Source organism: Abramis brama (assembly GCF_963993115.1).
Source record: "Abramis brama genome assembly, chromosome: 11".
Classification (NCBI taxonomy): domain Eukaryota; kingdom Metazoa; phylum Chordata; class Actinopteri; order Cypriniformes; family Leuciscidae; genus Abramis; species Abramis brama.
The window spans coordinates 7,751,486-7,771,282 of NC_139973.1; the positions used below are offsets into that span (position 1 = coordinate 7,751,486).

At 35.5% G+C, this 19,797-nt stretch overlaps 3 protein-coding genes and 1 long non-coding RNA gene across 6 annotated transcripts in view; 1 reads left to right on the plus strand and 3 right to left on the minus strand.

Moving 5' to 3' along the window:
- The window catches only part of camk1a (calcium/calmodulin-dependent protein kinase Ia), a 29,171-nt gene extending 22,533 nt beyond the window's left edge, over positions 1–6,638 (plus strand). For both annotated transcript variants that reach the window (XM_084128398.1, XM_084128399.1), the window contains exon 12: positions 1,050–6,638. In XM_084128398.1, coding sequence (XP_083984524.1) covers positions 1,050–1,141 — 92 coding nt within the window. In that variant the 3' untranslated portion in view covers positions 1,142–6,638. The remainder of the gene's footprint in view (positions 1–1,049) is intronic.
- LOC311092087 (protein FAM107B) lies at positions 4,847–12,645 on the minus strand. 2 transcript variants are annotated; one of them, XM_084128402.1, is made up of 5 exons: positions 12,509–12,645; positions 11,042–11,099; positions 10,419–10,623; positions 8,675–8,822; positions 4,847–7,127 (listed from the first exon to the last, which is right to left on the minus strand). In XM_084128402.1, the coding sequence occupies exons 1-5, from the start codon at positions 12,530–12,532 to the stop codon at positions 7,011–7,013; spliced, it is 552 nt and encodes a 183-aa protein (XP_083984528.1). In that variant the 5' UTR covers positions 12,533–12,645; the 3' UTR covers positions 4,847–7,010. The 2 variants fall into 2 exon arrangements, with proteins under 2 accessions (XP_083984528.1, XP_083984527.1); XM_084128401.1 differs by having other exon boundaries at positions 11,033–11,099.
- A 491-nt stretch (positions 12,646–13,136) lies between these two features.
- Positions 13,137–17,332, minus strand: LOC311092086 (protein FAM3C). The gene is made up of 9 exons (XM_084128400.1): positions 16,801–17,332; positions 16,616–16,708; positions 16,462–16,500; positions 16,241–16,364; positions 15,384–15,442; positions 15,132–15,182; positions 14,935–15,019; positions 14,704–14,830; positions 13,137–13,275 (listed from the first exon to the last, which is right to left on the minus strand). Exons 1-9 carry the CDS (start codon positions 16,811–16,813, stop codon positions 13,180–13,182), a joined length of 687 nt encoding a protein of 228 aa, XP_083984526.1. The 5' UTR covers positions 16,814–17,332; the 3' UTR covers positions 13,137–13,179.
- Positions 17,333–17,638: 306 nt separating this feature from the next.
- On the minus strand, positions 17,639–19,648 carry LOC311092033. The gene is made up of 4 exons (XR_014608200.1): positions 19,441–19,648; positions 19,255–19,358; positions 18,717–18,798; positions 17,639–18,617 (listed from the first exon to the last, which is right to left on the minus strand). It is a non-coding gene; the product is annotated as an uncharacterized lncRNA (long non-coding RNA).
- Between the last annotated feature and the right edge of the window lie 149 nt (positions 19,649–19,797).

Below are 19,797 nucleotides of genomic sequence, written 5' to 3' on the forward strand. Positions count from 1 at the left end.
TATGCTCAAAAAGTGGTTAACAGGTATATAAATATAATTTAGTACATTAAATATAATTTAGTATCCCCTAAAAATAAAAAATATTAAATACTATTATTGAAGTAAAATATAGTTAAAGGGATGGGGAGCCAAACACCCCCCCAGAAGCCTTTTTTCCCTTGGTTGAACATTTTTAAAGTTAGAGCTTATTTCGAGATATCAGCCGGATGGCTTAGTGCAGGCGCTAATGGATCCAAGGCTGTATCTCGTAAATTACCCCACTAATAATGCCCAGAATGGCACCAAACTTCTACAGTAGTACAAATAGGTTCTGTACTCATAAAACGAGGCATTGGAAAGTTTGTAAGTACATCAGGAGTTTATTTAAATAACACTTGCCTGATGGCTCATGCTACCGCTAACCCGGTCGTCGAGTTCACTTCACTGATTAGGGAAAAGCACGTAAAAGTCCTGACAGAAAGCCAGTTGACAACTTAGTGTTAACTACTAATTGTTGCAAACTGGTACTACCAACAAAATATTAGTGCATTCCTGGAACTGGGCGTCGTTACACTACATCCTTATGCATCGCTTTCTGTCAGGACTTTTACGTGCTTTTCCCAAACCACTGAAGTGACGTCGGTGTCCGGGTTAGCGGTAGCATTAGCCGTCAGGCAAGTGTTATTTAAATAAACTCCTGATGTACTTACAAACTTTCCAATGCCTTGTTTTATGAGTACAGAACCTATTTGTACTACTGTAGAAGGCATTATTAGTTGGGTAATTTACGAGATACAGCCTAGGTTCCGTTAGCGCCTGCACTAAGCCATTCGGCTGATATCTCGAAATAAGCTCTAACTTTAATAATGTTCGACCAAGGGAAAAAAGGCTTCTGGTTTTACTCCGAACCATCCCTTTAAAGTAGTTCAAATAGTTCAAATAAAAATAAAGCGAGCAGCACCAGAGGGTTAATAGTTTTAATAGTTTACAATAACAACACTGGGCTAAATGCTATTTTATATACTATAAGATCCTACTGCTATTCATTTTCATATAACTTTTATGTTTAGATTCCCCCAGTACAGACGGGCGTCGAGGCAGTGCCGATCGGGATAGTCTTAGAAGCTGTGCTTACTGCTGCCGACCGACCAGCAGGATCTGAAGCAGAACTCTGAGCCCGGCAGAACCCAGAGGAACCCAGAGGAACCCACACATGCACATCTACGGCTCCAGTCTGACCCGGAACACAGAGCTTTCCTGGTAACATGCACTAGTGCTGCTGGTGGGACATGACATGAGGAGAGCGTGATTGTTCCAGACATTCAGACTTGGGTATTTCATTGACAGATATATGTAATTCTATTTTAACCATTATTTAATTTTGTCTGATTAATATTTCTGTACCCCAACCAAAGACAAAAATGCATTTAAGTTGTATATGTTATGTAAGGTTTAAATATTTTATTTTATTTTATTTTTTTAAAGAAAACGTTCAGGTCTGTACCCTGTAGCAATTTGGACTTTCTTGGAAAGCCACTAGTTATACAATGTCTTAATTATTAATGTCTTAATAAGCCCCACTTGCTCAGGCGATAAATTCACGAGGAAACAAGATAAAGTCATTGAAGTCAAGATAAAGTCATCATTAATACATTTTCATATGGAAGCTTGTTTCCGCCAGAGAAAAAAATATACATAATGGTAATTGCGACATTTTATCTCACAATTCTGACTCTTTTTCTCACAATTGTGAGTTTACATCTCGCAATTCTGACATTTTTCATATCAAAATAGTCGTAATTGCGAACAAAAAGTTAGACTTTTCTAACTTTTTTTCTCGCAGTTCAGACTTCATAACTCGCAGATTTGCGAGACAAAAAGTCACAATTACCTTTTTTATTTTTTATTCAGTGGTGGAAACAAGCTTCTAAACTTTCATGGCTTAATCCATTGTGGTTTTGTTTTATGAAGTCTGTTGGGTAGATGTCCATGTCGTTGATTTTGTGATCTGGTTCAGACTGGCTCTGGAGTGCAAATTGGTGGTAAAAAAATGCATATTGGAGTCAGACTAGGAGTATTTCCAAGCTCAAACGGATATCACATGATCTTGTTGTGGGTATAAACCTTCATATGAAGCATGTGGACAGAACAGTGGGTAATCGTGATGGGGTTAAGAGATTTGAGCCACAGTAAAGCTTTTTTTACACCCAGATTAAATGCAGTATCAAACCTGGATAATCTACGTTTTCAAATAAGATTTCATTTCCAGTTTTAGACTTTAAGGGGCAAAAGTAGTCTGTAGCTCCGTTTCAAAACCTAGTGAGGATGCATTGGATAAACACTCCTGGTCCAAAATTATGCTGCCTTTTAAGACACCTTATTTTGGACAAGAATCTTTGCGGAGAAGGCAATCTCAATAATGCAGTGCAACAAGTTCAGTAAATATATTTTTATTAAGTACCAAAAAGTATCAATAAAAACCCCATCTAACAGGCCAATAGGGCATTCTGGCAAGATAACTTTTAAAGTTGTGATAAATTCTTCGAGTAACGTTAATAGAATGTTCATTTGAAATTATCTGGTCTTTAATATCATTATCAAAACATTAGCACAAAAATGTTATTTAATGTCATTCATGGAAACATTTTAGTTAGATGTTGGTCTAAAAGTTACTACTTACTCATTTTTTTCAGATGGTTCAGAGAACATTCAAAAGTAACGTTCTCATAATACTTGCAAAATAATAAAATAGAGAAAATATTCCCTGAATGTTTTCTCTAACGTTCATTTAACCAAGAAAAAACACCGAGAACATTTCAAAATAAAGTTTTCATAACTTAATGGGAACATTAGCAAACCGTTCTTATATTTTTGTTAGAGGGTACTTACTATTTAACCCAACATTTGGAAAAGCTATCTAAATTTAAGGCCTGTTCACACCAAGGACGATAACTAGCGATGACGATATGGTTCTAAAAATCGTTCTAAATATAAAAGAATAGCAGCTGTCCACACCACAACTATGATGATAACGGCACAGAGAGACAATATCATTAGAATCACTTTCAGAATGATTTTGTCCAGCTGATGAATGATAAAAATAGCCAATCAGAATCCATCCTGCTTCTTTATAGTTATTGTTCTTGGTGTGAACAGGACTTTATGCTTTTTTAAAGTTAGCTTAGCAACATGCTGGCGTCAAACTTCAATCAATTGTGAGTTGAGTTTTGTATGTGCTTCACATGAGAGACTCTATTTGTTGCTTTGAATCAGTGATTTATGAGATTCTATTTAAATTAGGATGCTGCCTTGGAAGGTTTTGGAACAGCTGTTGATTACTCTTTGTCGTGACACTGATTAAGTTTGCAACCAAAATGATTTATCCGTCTATGGTTATCAGTTTTTCCAGTGCATGTTGTGTGAGCTGATCTTTTGTTTGGGTCGCTGGCCATAATCTGCACTGTTCTCGTGTGCAGAAGACGTCTAATGTTTGCATGACCTCGTAAAAATGTTTACAAGAGCGATGATCAAAACATAAAATATACATATTCATATCTTTTCCACTATGCTAAATGAAAAATGAGACAGACTATTGCAGTCGTGTCATTTTGAAATCGGAGGGAACAAGATATTGGCACTTGACTTAATCTGTTTTTTTCTTTGTAAAATATATACGTTATGTTTAAAAACAAAAATGTTGATTTAACATTATATTAAGAACTCAATACTGGCCTTACTTTCAAACTGGATTGAAACAAAAAGAACAATGCAAGAACATTTATCACACTGTTCATCAGTATACAGCATGCGTGCCAATTTGAGCACATTACTTACTTGAAGCCAACAATAATACAAATAATAATAGAAAAATCAATGGGTCTCACTTTAAGTGTCTTTAACTACTGTGTATTAACATTTAAATGAATGATTTGATACAATGCACTTATTGTGCACATACATGTTTTTACATTGTATTTATATATTTTTTGAAAATGCCTGCATGTAATTATAGCTATAATTAATTTGTCATTTCTAGAGATTTCTATCTATAATTAAACCTACCCATACCACCAAACCTGTCCCTAACCATACCCGTATCCCACCTCAATAGCAGCTGAAAGGTTTTGCAATACGATATGAACACCATAAGTACATTGCACTTATTTTTTTGATGTAGGTACATAGTAATTAAAGACACCTAATGTAAAGTGTGACCAAACAAGGTATTTATTTAGCTAATCCCTCATATTAGAGACATTTTCCTCTTAAACCTGTGAACAGAACTGCTTAAAACCCAAGTGCTATAAGTGATTTAATAAGTATAAAAATGCATCAGTCTAATGAGCAGTTCAGCAATCAGTTATAGTAATTATGGTAATTATGCAAACTGCCTCAGAAGGGCTGATTAAAAATCATTTAGAAGTCATCTATGAATTACTTTGGCTTTGAAAAGTACTAAAGAAAGCTACACCCTGGGTTTTTAGTAGATAATTCCTCCCTTGATCAATTTTGACCTTTTTTTCCATTTATATTTTCACATGAAAGTTCAGGAAGTGTAGAGTAGACACAAATACAGTATGTGTATTATACAGGAAGAAGATGTATACATATATTGTATATCTTTTTTGTAAAAGCTACAAATGTATGGATGCAATGCATCATGTGTTATCGATGGAGTTACGAAGAGCCAATGATTTGTACCCTTAAAGATATACAGGTAGTAGCACGTTATGAATAAACACTCCTTGTCTATGCATTGTGTGTGTTCAGTAAAATCTTTGTGTACAATGCAAATAAAGTTCACATCAGAGTGCTATGCAAAGGCAGACTGTGGTTGGTACTTTCAGAAAATACACTCAAACTGTAATACATGTCAAAATCTCTTTATTTAAAGACTAAGAAAATGTACAAAACGTATTTACAAAAAACTATGTTGTGTTGTTAGCCAAAACATAGGCTACATCATGAGAGATCAACATCATGTGCTTTATGATGTCAGCATCATATGAGTGGAAAAGCTCTTAAGCAAACCCTCATGTTATGTTCCGGTCGTTTTAACCCAGAGAGGATTATCTTTTTCCTGAAAATGCTAGTTTAATCTAGGGTAGGCAGTGTTTTTCATGAACACTTTTTGTTATACTGGTTGAAACTCTCTTCACATCCTGACAGCAATCAATAATAGAAGTGGTCTAAATATTGGAAGTCTCAGGACCAAAAAATGTTCGTCCAATCATTGCATTCGGTCCGATGTCCTACCTGCCTATCAGAGTATGTATTTGCATATCTCCGCGCACCCTGCTCCATGCAGACTTGTGGACAGTCACTGAGCGCCGCAAACAAACAGCAGCCATCTTTTACAGTTCCTCCTGAACCAAAACAAAGAGCTTATGCTGCGTTCACGACATGCCATAACCGTAATTACAAGACGGCAACCCGAGACGTTACCCCGACCTGTTCGCATCCTTAGACTCGGATTTATGTGTTTGTCAACACTATCAACGCCGAAATGAATCTGCAGCAGTCAGGTGGTCAGTTAGAACTCTTTAAGTTGTTTACGTTAATTATTATTGTAATGCTAGGCTATGTGGTTTGCGACATGAGGTAATTTGCATACTCTGCTCTGGCCTTGCGCGTTCATCAAGGAGGCGTGGCTATTTTTGTAATGAGCTCTGATAGGAAGGTTGGGATCTTATGCTTTCAAAGCTAGCTTGCTATTGCTAGCCTCTCTATTTCCTTCCCTAGATTTAATGTGATTGCATTGGGCTAAAACTTACTGACTTTACTCACACTGGGTATAACAACTTTCCAAAATATATATTATTTTTTTTACTTTTTCCCCACCTTGTTCCCAGTCAAAAATGACTGGCTGAAAAAAAAATTGCTTATAAATCTTTTGTTATGGTATGTTATTGTAATCTTTTTATCAATTGTTTTCACTTTCACTTTGCACAGGTTTCTTTTTGGAACTGCTCAGATCAATGAGGCCTACGGTCAATCAGTTTCAAAAAGTAATACAATACCTGTGCAAATTGAAAGAAAACGAAAACGTTTTCATGACAGTATTGCATTATGAGAGATAAGCAATTTAAGAGGCCGGTCATTTTTGATCTGTAAATTAGATAAAAGAGACGTTCAAAACAGTAAAAAGTCACTTATACAAAAAGTATAAATCAACAATGACTTAATTGTAAAGAAATTTGCATTATGCAGTGATACTGGCCATAAAAAATAGTTTTTTTCTTGCAATTGAATCTAATTTTGTGTAATCTAACCTTTTCCTGTCTGATCAAATAGTAAGTCAAGAAAAAGAGATGTTAAAATTTGCAATTGACAATGGCAGTTCATTCGTCATGCTAGAAATGGAAAATCAAGTCTAACGCATTGCATTATGGGATACATTGTCCTATGCTCTGGTTGTATACTGCACATTATGTTAAACGTAGTAGGAGATCCATGTTATAACGTGCACATAGAAAACATGAATACTGTGCACCACCGTATACATACCGCAAAACTAGTATGTGTATTTGAACATACCAAATTATTTAAAACATATTTAAACAACAAAAGATAAATGTGGAAAAAGTGGACATGACTGCTGTCTGTTCACATACGCATTGTGTAGGTAGGATTACATGACCCAAGATTTGTTAGGAACTCCATTAAAAAGCATAAAAGTGTATCATCTATAAATATGGCAGACGAATAATTTCTATACACAAACACTAGGCCTAGATACAGTTCCAGTTGGAGTTATTCTGTTCTTGTGTGTGCAAATGACAGCCACTTACTCAGCAATTAAGGTGCAATACATGAAATCTTATGAGACCATTATAAGTACCTAACATTTTGTAACACTGACATATCATTAGCCAACATTTCCAACTTTCTTGTCCTCAATATTGTTCTTTCACATTCTTTGATTTCATTCAAAATCCAAACCCAAGCTTTCTAAACAATGAAGAACTGTCAAATCATCAGCTGGAGGTGCATCAACACTCGTGTAGATCTATGATGTTGTAGATGTGTGATTACAGCTCTTTCTCCCCAGCACTTGCGATCGCTGTCCTCTTCAGACTCTCCTTGACCCTAATGAACTCAGGTGCGCCCTTTGACCTTTCCCTCTGCTCACCGGCCTCTCTCTCAAGCTTAAAAGAATGAAATAATCTCTATATGAGGTGTTGGTATACAGTAATAGCCAAAAGTGATGTCCAGCCTAGGAAAATCTACATCCTTTATTCAAATATTTTTAAAGGGTTAGTTCATCCAAAATGACAATTCTGTCATTAATTACTCACCTTCATGTCGTTCCAAACCCGTAAGACTTTTGCTCATCTTCAGAACACAAATGAAGATCTTGCGGGTTTGAGGATGAGGATGAGTAATTAATGACAGAATTTTCATTTTTTGGGTGAAATTTTGGTGATAACATAATGAAACATGCCAAATTGTGTGGACATAATTTTTGGCCGGGCTGTCTTACAAAGAAATTATGAACACATGCGAATACAAAAGATTAAAGAGAGAACCAATGAAATATTAATAACTGATGATGTTGTAGTCGGTGTATACTTTTTGCTGTGAGCTTTTTTGTTTTTCTATGCATTTTTTTGCATAGTAAAATAAAACATGTAGCTGTAGTTTGCCTTTTCTTTGTCAAATAATTTTGTTAGATAAATACCTTAACTGAGTTTAGTGTTTTGTTTTTACATCATTTAAAAAATATATATTTTCCTCATATTTTGATGGTTTAATTGAACTTGTAGGGTCTTTAAACACAAATATCCCCTCCAGATATCACTTTTGGACACTACTGTATACAGAAACAAGTTATAGAAAATGGTTATATGTGACCCTGGATCACAAAACCAGTCATAAGTCGCATGGGTATATTTGTGGCAATAGCCAACAAAACATTGTATAGGTCAAAATTATAAATAAAAAAAATGTACTGCCAAAAAACATTAGGATATTAAGTAAAGATCACTTTCCATGAAGACATTTAGTAAATTTCCTACTGTAAATATATAAAACATTTATTTTTGTGAGTGAATGCAGCACAATCGCGAACATAAATGGACAACTTTAAAGGAGATTTTCTCAATGTTTAATTTTTTTTTGCACCCTCAGATTCCAGATTTTAAAGTAGTTGTATCTTGGCCAAATATTCTCCTATCCGAACAAACCATACATCAATGGAAAGCTTATTTATTCAGCTTTCATATGATATATAAATCTCAATTTCAGAAAATTTACCCATGTGACTGGTTTTGTGGTCATGGGTCACATATACATTATGATCCATAATACAACTTTTGGACCAAAGATCGGTCGCTGTGATTTTGCCAAGTAAGGCATGTTCCTGGATCAACATTCCTGTCCAAAAACATAGTCCTAACCCTTTCCCTAACCCATAATATATCCCTAAAATCAGAGGAAAATGATAGGTGAATAGGAATGGTGTAAAGCCTAAACTTGACATTAACTAAAAAACTATCCCTCAAATCTGATTGGTTGATTGAAATGTTCTACTTGGTGAAATCATGTTAACCACAAAGATCAATATTTTCTGGACAAAATCAGGGCATATTCTGAGTCATTTGAATAGCTTCCTAGCATTTAATTAATACAGTATTAATACCGTATATGAATACTCATATCAATTTCGTTTGAGGGGTGTTATTTCAGGTTTTACCTTCTCTAACCTCATCTGCCTCTTCAGTAACTCCTGCTCCAGGGGTGATTTTCCTTCTTCCTGTTTTCTCTCTTGTTTCAGAGCTTGAGCTCTATTCCTCTGTTCAAGAACTCTCTGTAACTCTGTCTTCTCCTCCATCACTGCTCCTCTGATAGATAGGATACGTGTTACTAAATCTCATATTACGGTATTGTTACTTATAGTATATTTCTTTATAGAAATAGTTTATTCATTGTAATTGGCTGGAAAAGGGAATGATCAGGATGTGGAGGCTGAAGATCAAGTTCATCCTTAAAGTCACCATGAAATCATGAAGGCAATTCTTGTTTTTAATGGAATGTTACAGTATTTATTTTAAGTGATTTATCCATGCGCTCAACTTTTTTTTTTTTTTTTTATGTGCCCTGTAAATCTTTAATCAAAGTAACTTCCCCTCCCTCTTGCAGTGACATCTCTTTTATTCTCTGATTGACGTGTTCTTTCACCCTACATTTTTTCTCATTCAAGAAGCCGTTTAACTCCGGACATACGTCACAATAGGGAACAAAAGACTCTCTCAATTTATAAAGGTGCAAAAACAAATACAATAGCCTAATAATAATAATACTGCGTTTGCGCCATGTCGTAATTGCCTTAATTATGTGATGACAACCCATGCCGTTCAACTCGGAGTCATTCAAGTCCTTAGACTCGGAATTGTGTGTTTCTATGGCAACACTATCAAGGGAAAAATTATCTACAGTGGTCATGTGGTAAAAGTTGGAGCTCTCAGAAGATAATTCTATGAGGACGTGAACCACGTAAACGCTGATTACAAGGTGGAATCTCGTAATTATGGTAATTCTGATATGGATTGAACGCACCTCAACTGATTAGCTACTGGTCAACATGGTCTTAGTGACGTCATTAAAAAGGAAAACCTTTTCAGACGTAAAGCCAGTTACGGCATCTTGATGAATGTGAAGATAAAAAGGATGAATTTTTTCGTAATGACATGTACTGATGAACCGTTGCTATAAGGAGTGTGTTTTAAGGAATTAAATAGTGTCGGTTTTGATATCAGTTGTTTTCACTTCAAATAGCCAACACACCAAATGTAGCGATCATTTTTCAGAAAATGCATTAGGACTACATAAGTATCCACGCCAAGGAGCCTCTACACAAACTACATTAAAGTCAGCATTAAACGGAAGTTGAGATAGTCTTTCTTCCCTCAAGTATATCTGAGTGAATGGCTTCTTGAACAAGAAAAAATGTAGGGCGGGACTTGATTTTGTCCATCGCGAACTGATTGGACGGTTGTGGTTTGTTACTGCTGTGATGTCATGTGAGTGACAGGTTGCCCCGCCCTTGCGCCAGTAAACACATCATCAGAGAAGAGAAGAGATGTCACTGCAAGAGGGAGAGGAGGTTATTTTTATTAAAGATTATGAGGGCACATTCATTTAAAAAAAAAATGATGTGCATGGAAAAATCTTTTATAAAACTGCAATATTCCATGAAATAAAAATAAATTGTCAATTTTGATTTCATGGTGACTTTAACTGCAAGCACAACTTTGCCTTTACTGCTATCTATTGGACAGAACATGTACATGCAAAGGAGACACAAACTCAGCTGCGGGCACATGTCTGAAGTGAGATTAGAAATTGGGTCAGGTGATAATTTAAGGCTGAAACTAAGCTTTTGTTCATGCCTCAAAATGTGAACATGCTTTCTGCTCAAAATCTGGGTCAGTTTGCACCTTTTGTGTGTAATAATCAGCTCTCGCTGGAGCTCCTGATGGCACTTGGACGCTTTGATGGGATTGTGGAGCTTTTTGGGCCTGATGAGCTCTTCATAGTAACCGCTGTCCGTTTGCTCAGGGAGCAACTTGCTCTGGTCTAAATCCTCTTCTCTGGCCCACGTCTGATCAGGATCTATCACTGATCCAAGATCAGAGACTAAATCTAATGGAGGGAGAGAAGCAAAAGAGAGCCTTCTATTACAAAACGGCCAATGTCATCCACCAGGTGAAAATCGTGAGCTAATTTGCATCGAAAAATAATAGGATTCCTCTCACGAGTGTAGCATCAAATTCACCAAAGATTAATACATTGTTTAAGAAAGAATGAGCAATATTAATGAAAAGCATCAGTGTAAAAAAGAAATACACATAATTCAACTTTATTAAGTTGCTGCCTTAAATTTTTATCAAATTGTACAAGTCATTTCAACTCATTTTTTTGTTTGTTTCCATAAAACTTAAAAGTTAAACTTGTTTAAATTGTTTTCATGAGTTAAAGAAAAAACATGTTGACTTATTGATCACATCTTTTTTTACAGTAATTGCAACAAATAATATAAAAAACAGAAAACCTGATTCACCAGGTCCAATAAGTGGTTGAGCACAGGCAGAATTATGACTCTGATGATTATGATCTGCCTGTGGGAGGATATGGATATTGTAGTTAGTCATTATATTTAACCACAACACAAATTACAGAACACAAATCTTTAATTTCTTTTGCAGTTTCCTTCTGCTTTTCACAGTGATGAGCTGTATAGTGATCATTGTACCATATATACCATATTACTGTGCGATTAACATATTTATATACCACGGTATTACCATCATAAGCAGTATCCAAAAACCATGCTATCACTATTACTATGTTAATAAGTGGATATTGCACTTTCTCATCCTTATCTATCCATCCAAACGATCGAAAATAATCACTAAAGCTGTTGATGAAGAGGACAATAGCCCTGTGTATTGAGAGAAACTTGCACTAACACAAGGGAGGCATTGTGTGTGTGTGTGTGTGTGTGTGTGTGTGTTAACACCACGCTGGGTTGATCATATTGGGCTAAAATGGTTTTGGGACCAGCTGGCATTTAGCCACCTCATTACTGGGCCTGCCAAACAAACTCTCCATTTTCCCTTCATAATCTGCTGTCTAGAATGTGATTGTGTCAGGAAAGTCACGAGGAGTCCTTGGACTAAATAACCAAAGGAAAGTACATCAGTTATTGTTAAAGTTACTGCAACCAAATATATGCCTTTTTTACACTGAAAAGTCACATGTAAGCTATGCAGATTAAGATGTCTCGAGCCGAGAAGAATGCAGGTTTAGCTGCTATTACGGCTTACTAAAAGCCGTTTTAATTCACTGACATAAATCAAAAAAAAAAAAAAAAAATCTTTCCTGAACTAAAAGTTACACTGAAATTATTATATTAAAAAAATGTACTAAAATTAAACTGAAAATAAAAGCCAATTCAAAACATTAATAAAACAATAAAACTATATAAATAATAATAATAAAACAACTCTGCGCACCTTGATTTCACACATATTCTTAAGAACTGAAACTAATGAACTCAAAACTCATACAGTTTAGTGTATTTAATGTGCACCTTTAAGTATATATGAAGAGTTCAGATGCAAAAGCCTCTAAGTGCCATCTGAAATTTTCTTCTAGAATGATCATTTTTATCAAGCTTGTATATTTAAGTTCAGTAATTTCACTTAAATGGCAATGAAAATGACCTATTAATTGTCATTTAAGTGAAATTACTGAACTTAAATATACGAGCTTGATAAAAATGATCATTCTAGAAGAAAATTTCAGATGGCACTTAGAGGCTTTTGCATCTGAACTCTTCATATATGTATTTTAGATTACAGAAAAAAATTGATGAACAGAAAAAACAAACAGTCAACTAATACATTTCACAAATTTAAGCCTAAAACGTTGTCTATTGTCCATTTACAATCAGAGTTCTTTATCGTTCTTACACTCATAACATAGCAATAGACCGGCTCTTCAAAATGGAATAAAATATCCTTACTTTCTTTCCATGGGTCACTCCCATGATTCCAAAGGTGCAGAGCACTCACTGCTTCAGGACTGTTCCAGAAATAACTTCTTCGGGATTCCACCTGCTATCTTCATGCAGAGCAAGAGGAGAGGCAGGAGGGAAATTACATCCCTCCAAGCAAACCCCTCACACACACACACACGCACACGCAAACACAAGCACACTTTAGCAAACCCAGACTGCATACAGTGCCCTAACTGGTACTACAATCCAGCAGAGGGAGGGGGAGAGAAAAAGAGAGATTGTGTTAAAACTGATGTCACTTTCCCGGTTTCCACTCATTGTTAATATCAACAGCAACAGTGTTACCTTGATATAAAAGAACCAATGTGAAGGCATTCAGTGTGAAAAGAAGAATCAGCTCTGTTATTGTCTTTCAGTTTTTATTTGCTTTATAATATGATCATCATGACAGAATGTTGCTCTTGTTTGGAAAAGAGCAATGTGAACATACCGGTATGCAAAAGTTCTCCTTGTGTGTTTTATGGAAGGAAGTTATATGGATTTGGAAAAACATGAGAGTAAACTATTCCTTCAGTTTTATTTGCTTAGGGAGGGAAGATGGCAAAAAGAGTTGTTAATGTCCCATTTTCAAATGTCCCAGAAAGTGTGGTGATCTAAGGTTGGCTAATGTGTCAGACTCATTCAGTCTCAGTTATTCTGGGTAAGCAGCCAATGACCTCCCCCATCTCAGGCCAGTCTCCATACGCGTTCCTCCCCACATCATTCTGAATCAACTAAATGTAACAGAGAAAACAACCTATTTAAATGTTTTGCAGTGAATATTATTAAAAAAAAAAATTTACAAAAAAATAAATAAATATATATATATATATATATAAATCATTTATAGAAATAATGATATTAGATAAAAATATTAGATAAATGTCAATGAAAACAAATGTAATGAATTTAAATGAAATGTTAAATACAAAAATAGAAATGCTGCCTTGGAATCTAACTAAAATAGGTTGAAGTTGAAGTACAAAAATGAATAAAATAAAAATAAATAAAAATATAAAAAATGACCACAACTTAAACTCTCTCTCTGCATATATATAATGGTATAATATAGTATATTGCATAATACTAAAATAACACTGGATTCTATAGAAATGAATAGTTCAGCCATGAATCTCTACTCGCATTCTGATTGGTTGTTTCATTGTAACTTCCAAAGCCAATCAGTTTCACGCATTCATTACTATAGGGTGACCACCTGCTTATTGCTCTATTGCAGGACAGTATGTGATTTTGCGAGACAATGCGGGACACGTGAGTGAGGGATAACTTTACTACTATACTATGTAAATATTGATTTACATTAGTTGGGAAGCCTATTTGCCATCACGTTGGAATAACATTTTAAATCATCAGTAAGCTTTGTTAATTGTGACCGGCACTGTGACTGGCACTCAGTTTGCCCAGGTTCGAGTGATACAATGTAATTTACACATTTTAAACTAAAATTATTTTCTTAAGTAGCAACTAGTTTATTTTCCTTCATCAGACTATGCAAACAATAAATGCGTTTTTCCCGGATTTAGTGCATCTTGAACTTGTATGTTTTTGTTGTCCTGGCTGGTGTAGCTATATTTAATGACTTTTGATGAGGTCCACATGGTTCCTTTTCTTCATCCACACAGTTGTCATCAGCAGAAAAATCCCTCTCTACAAATGCATTGGTTGGATATTTCCCTCTCTATCTACAACATGACGAAATGTGGGACACTAATGTCTTGCGGGATGCGGGACAAAGCTCCCAATTTTGGGATTGTGTTCACCCTAATTACTATTTCCCTTTAAAACCATGACGCATCCAAACGAATGGACTAACTCTTCTTATTATAGCCCTCCACCTCCCCAGCACCACCTGCCTAGATCTGCTATGGAGGGGTCTCCCTCTCTCTAGCTGCAGCAGCATGTTTCCATTTATTTTATTTTATTTAACAGAAGCAAGCCATATTTTCTCTGCAGCAGCAGCAACCATAGCAGATCTAGTCCGCCAGGGCCAAAAAACCTATGTATATTCCATTTACATTAATAAAATGTTTTCCTGACACTATCCCGAGAGTTGTCATGATTGAAATTAACACAGAAAATAGCTCATTGTTCAGTTTGTGAAAGCAATTAAAAAGGAAGAAAAAAGAACAAGACGTTCCAACCTTTTCAAAAGGTCTAGCTTCCTTTATTCCATAGGTGCCGGCGAATACCCAGCTATCCCTGGGCTTCAGGGATGTGACCATGGTGCTGCCCAGTGCAGTGAATATCTCTCTAATCTCATCAGTCAGTCTAGAAGAGAGATGGTGGCAGTGGAAGTCAGACATGTATGAATTATTCAACTCAAAACCCTAGTTAATCATGTCGATGGTGTCTGAAGGCTGTCAGATTTTTACTGTGGTGTGGGGTCGATGTGTGAGGCCACAAGCACTATATTTCCTGGCTTTAGTGTCTTTAGATAGGCAAGTAATTCCTCGGGATCTTGAAGGATGAAAGAAGCGTTTCCGTATGTCAAGATAGCTTAATTTGTTCAAGTAAATTTAGATTTAATAGATTCAATTTCTTGCATGCACAAATCCATTAAGAGACCTACCTTTAGATTTCACATTAAAGTAATCATTTCTTAAAACCTCACCGGTTCCACCTAAGAAAAAAAAGAGCCAGTTATTCAAATTGAATTTTATGTCCATAATTATTATGAATTGTCTGTAAACATGTATAAAAATACGTATAAAATATAGTAACGTATTTAAAATATGAAACTTATTTCCATGTCAAAATTCAAATGTTTTGAAATAAACAAGAAAAAAATTAAATCCTGCATAATTATTTGTAGTAAACGAACCATTTGCTATCACAATGTTCAGCCCTTGTCCTGCATTATTCCTGATGCCACCCATGATGCTGTAGAGAAGAACATTTGTGCTATTTTAGCATCTATAAGCATTACAAAAATGAAAAATGGTGTCATTTACTCACTCTCAATACATCTTAATGTGATGCATATGTCAGTCATGCATAATGAAAGAAGTAATGACATTTCTGTAATAGTACTTATAAACTGAATGTGCTTTAAATACTCAATAACTAGTTTTATATAATTTATAATCAATAAATCCAACTTGTTATAATCTCATACATTTGTAACTATCTGAATCTTGCTTGTTCAACAACTAGCCACATTTAAACCATTTTATACTTTTTAACTGATTAAATTGACCTGTTTTCATAATGAACTAAGCAATTGATGAATTAACATATTCTCCAAAAATATTTTAATAAATGAAAGCTGTACCACTGTAAGCTTTCAAACAAATAAATGGACAAACAGCATGAACATTATTTAAAATATATCTACTATATAGGCTACTGTTATACTTTTAGTCATATGAATGAGTAAATGATGACAGAATTTTCATTTTTGGGTGATTATTTTAACTTCCTTTAAAGGAATAGTTCACCCAAAACTTCATATTTTGTCATTAATGTTGTTCCAAACCTGTATGAGTTTCTTTCTTATGTTGAACACAAAAGAAGATACTTGAAGAATGTCTGGTTACCAACATTCTTTAAAATATCTTCTTTTGTGTCCAACAGAAGAAAGAAACTCAGGTACAGGTTTGGAACAACATAAGGTGAACTATGAACATTGAACTATCGCTTTATTAGTCTCTCATGAATAAGCTATGTAACGGTTCTTACATTGTATTGTTAAGGCAGATTTTTGCAGCCACCACATCGGCTACACCGCTGTAAAGGTGGAATGGGAAGTAGTTGGCAGGGCAGTGTTTAAGTGGACAGCAATTTAAATGAGCCTTAAACAGACCTGCACAGAGAAATAAACAATTAAGTTGCATGAAAAAATACAGTACTGCAATCACCCATGCAACTCCCATCCACAAAAACATACAAATTAATCTTACCTGGATTATCACAGTCTGTCACAAAACCATTAACTTCATCTGAAATAAAAAGGCCCTTATTTTAGACATATTAAAATATAACAATTAGATTGAAATCTTTGGTTTAACAAATTATCATGCATGACACAAGCTGTCACCATATACAGTACATTACATGATCGTTTGGCAGCTTCTTGGTGTTTTGACCATTTGACGGCGAAACACCATATTAAGATGATCAGCATTGTTACGAGAACATAAACACAGTCTGCAAATGAATATATCACAATTAATATGTCATCATTATACTCACAAACGATCACACAAATTAATCAGAAATGCCAAAAACGTTTTCTTTACCTTTAAGTCTCATTTTTTGGTAGCACAAAATATTCTTCTCGGCTTCTCAAGGGCCTGATGCAACATTAAAATGATTTCAAACCACAAGAAATGTGTTTTATCTCTCTCTTATACTTCGGAGTTGTTTCCTGTTTGAAAGTTCTCAGGGCTATATAGCCGTATATAGCCCGTGAAACCTTATTCAACAGGAAGTAAGGCGTGGTAGCCTACATTTGCAGCCTTAATTCAAACAATATAATTCCTCAACTAACCGACTACCAACTAGGCAGATAATAATAATAATTCGTTACATTTATATATCGCCTTTCTCGGCACTCAAAGCGCTTTACATGGAAGGGGGAATCTCCTCAACCACCACCAATGTGCAGCATCCCCCTGGATGATGCGACGGCAGCCATATAACGCACACCACACACCAGCTTACTGGTGGAGAGGAGACAGATGAAGCCAATCAGTCAATATGGGGATGATTAGTAGGCCATGATGGACAGAAATTTGGCCCATGGGATTTTTAATGACCACAGAGTCAGGACCTCGGTTTAACGTCTCATGCGAAATACGGTGCTCTGGGGTGTAAGGACCCACAAAAACCACAGGGTGAGCGCCCCCTACTGGCCTCACTAACACCTATTCCAGCAGCAACCTGGTTTTCTCAGGTCGTCTCCCATCCAGGTACTGACCAGGCTCAACCCTGCTTAGCTTCAGTGGGCAATCAGTCTTGGGCTACAGGGTGATATGGCTGCAGATGAGAAGTGTCATTGCATGCACACTGATTTTACAATTGTGTACTGCTCTCTTGTGGACAAAAAAGTGAATGCATACTCATCAAACACACATGGAATATTAATGTATATAATTTTATTCCTGCTCAGTTAAACAACCCATATTCATTAGTGGGGAAACATCTGAGTCTCAGGTGAAAACATGAAAATCTTAAGATATAGAATTCAATCATCAAAAATACTTCCAAATCAAGAACTGAGAAACACAGTCATGGAGGTCTGGGCCCCACATAATATTGCTTTTTCAACACTATAACCTTAACATACAGGTAAAGTCAAACACTGCCAATAGTAAATACCATTATCAGCATTGGAAAGCAGACTATTGTTCATTCGCATACCACAGTTAAATTACACAGTAAGGCACTGGAGTGAAAACTCTACAGCAACATTACAGTTGATAAGACAGTTTACAGTTAACCACTTATTAAGATGTGCTTCTGGTATTAGTGGCACTGTTCAAAGTATCCAGTGGGAACAACCCTGAGATTAAAATGAGAAGCTGTTTTAAACTCAAGCAAAGATCAGGCACACACACACACATACACAATAAATAAAGAGAAACAATCATTGTAACAGACTTTGGTACAACGTTCCTCGTGCACTGAGAAATTCAAGAAAATACTAAATACATATTTCAAGGAGTGCATTTAAAAAGTACCAATAACCAAATTTTAAGCAAAGGGCACCATAACTGACAACTGCCACAGCTCTTTTCAGAAGTTATTTGCCTGAAATTAAATCACAGTAACTTTCATCTCTAATGTGCATCTTAACGTTTCTGAACCCCTTTCCCCCAGTTCTTTAATGTAGGGGATCTTGGCCTATTAATCCTCCCAAATGTAACCAGCTAAATTTAACTGGTTGGTGGACATATCCGTGCTGAAAAATGGTGGAACAGAGATAAATATTTCAGGAACTCCTGGTGGTTTTTAAATGACCCATGTGATGCTTTTGGCCATATAAAGTCACAGTATTAAAATGGAAGAGAAACTTGAAGGATAGATTGTGCTACATGATTCAGTCCAAAAGGTCCTGTGGAAAGAAAAGCTAGAGTAAGAATTAAAAGTGATTAAGTATACATAGTTTTTGAAAGCCATTATAAACTACTGTTAACATGCCGCACGTACTAACCTCATCTGAATCATTGTCCTCTTCTCTGGCTGCATTTTGCTCTTCTATTTCTCGCAGTTCTGAGTATCTATATGTTGCATTACTAAAGAAAAAAAAAATAAAAGAAAAAAATATATATATAATATTATATATATATATATATATATATATAATCATAATATTATAAATATGCATATATAATATACTATATATATATATTCATATTTACAATATTTTGAGATGTGTATGCGTATATATATATATATATATATATATATATATATATATATATATATACACACACACACACATACATACATAGATAAACAGACTGTATATGCATATATGTATATATGTGTGTGTATGTGTGTGTGTGTGTGTGTGTGTGTACAGTATATAAACCAGGTTCCACAAAATGAAGTTATCACTTCGTAGGGACTAGTGTACGAAGTGTGTAAGTAGTGTAAATTATTGAAAAATATTTTTTGGGTGAAAGGACTGAAAGGTTAGGTTGCACTGTCACATAAAGCACACAGTGTTGCATATCTCTATAAGTTACCTCTTCAGACAGCAGTATTTTCGTATGATGAAGACAGCAGCTGCTATTGCAGCAACAGTAACGACCACAACAGACGCGATCACCCCTGAATGGAGTCTAATAACCTGAAAAATAAGACATCAGTAGTCAGTATGTAGTATGCGAACTGACAGGGAAGTGACTTGAGAAAGAAAGTCGATAACGAACCTGTTGAACATTTGGTGCTGCTGAGGTGGGTTTCTCCGAACTTTCTGCCTGTCTGGATTCGCGATATGACGGAAAAGCGAAGGCGAGCTCCCAAAAAACACCATATAAAATCAAATTTAGTAACATATTTGAGTAGTGGCTTACCTTCAAACACTTTCTCGCCATTATAGTTGTTTACTTCCTAGCGATTCTACCTGTCACATGACGTAAAGGAGCAACGGGCGTGTGATTGGTCGATGGTGAACGCACTCGACTTCCGTCAATAATAAAGGTTGCAGAACTTGTTGCAGTCAGAGATTGTCTTATTATTATTGTGGCTTTGCTTTTATGTTAATTTTAATTAAAAAGTGAGATTAA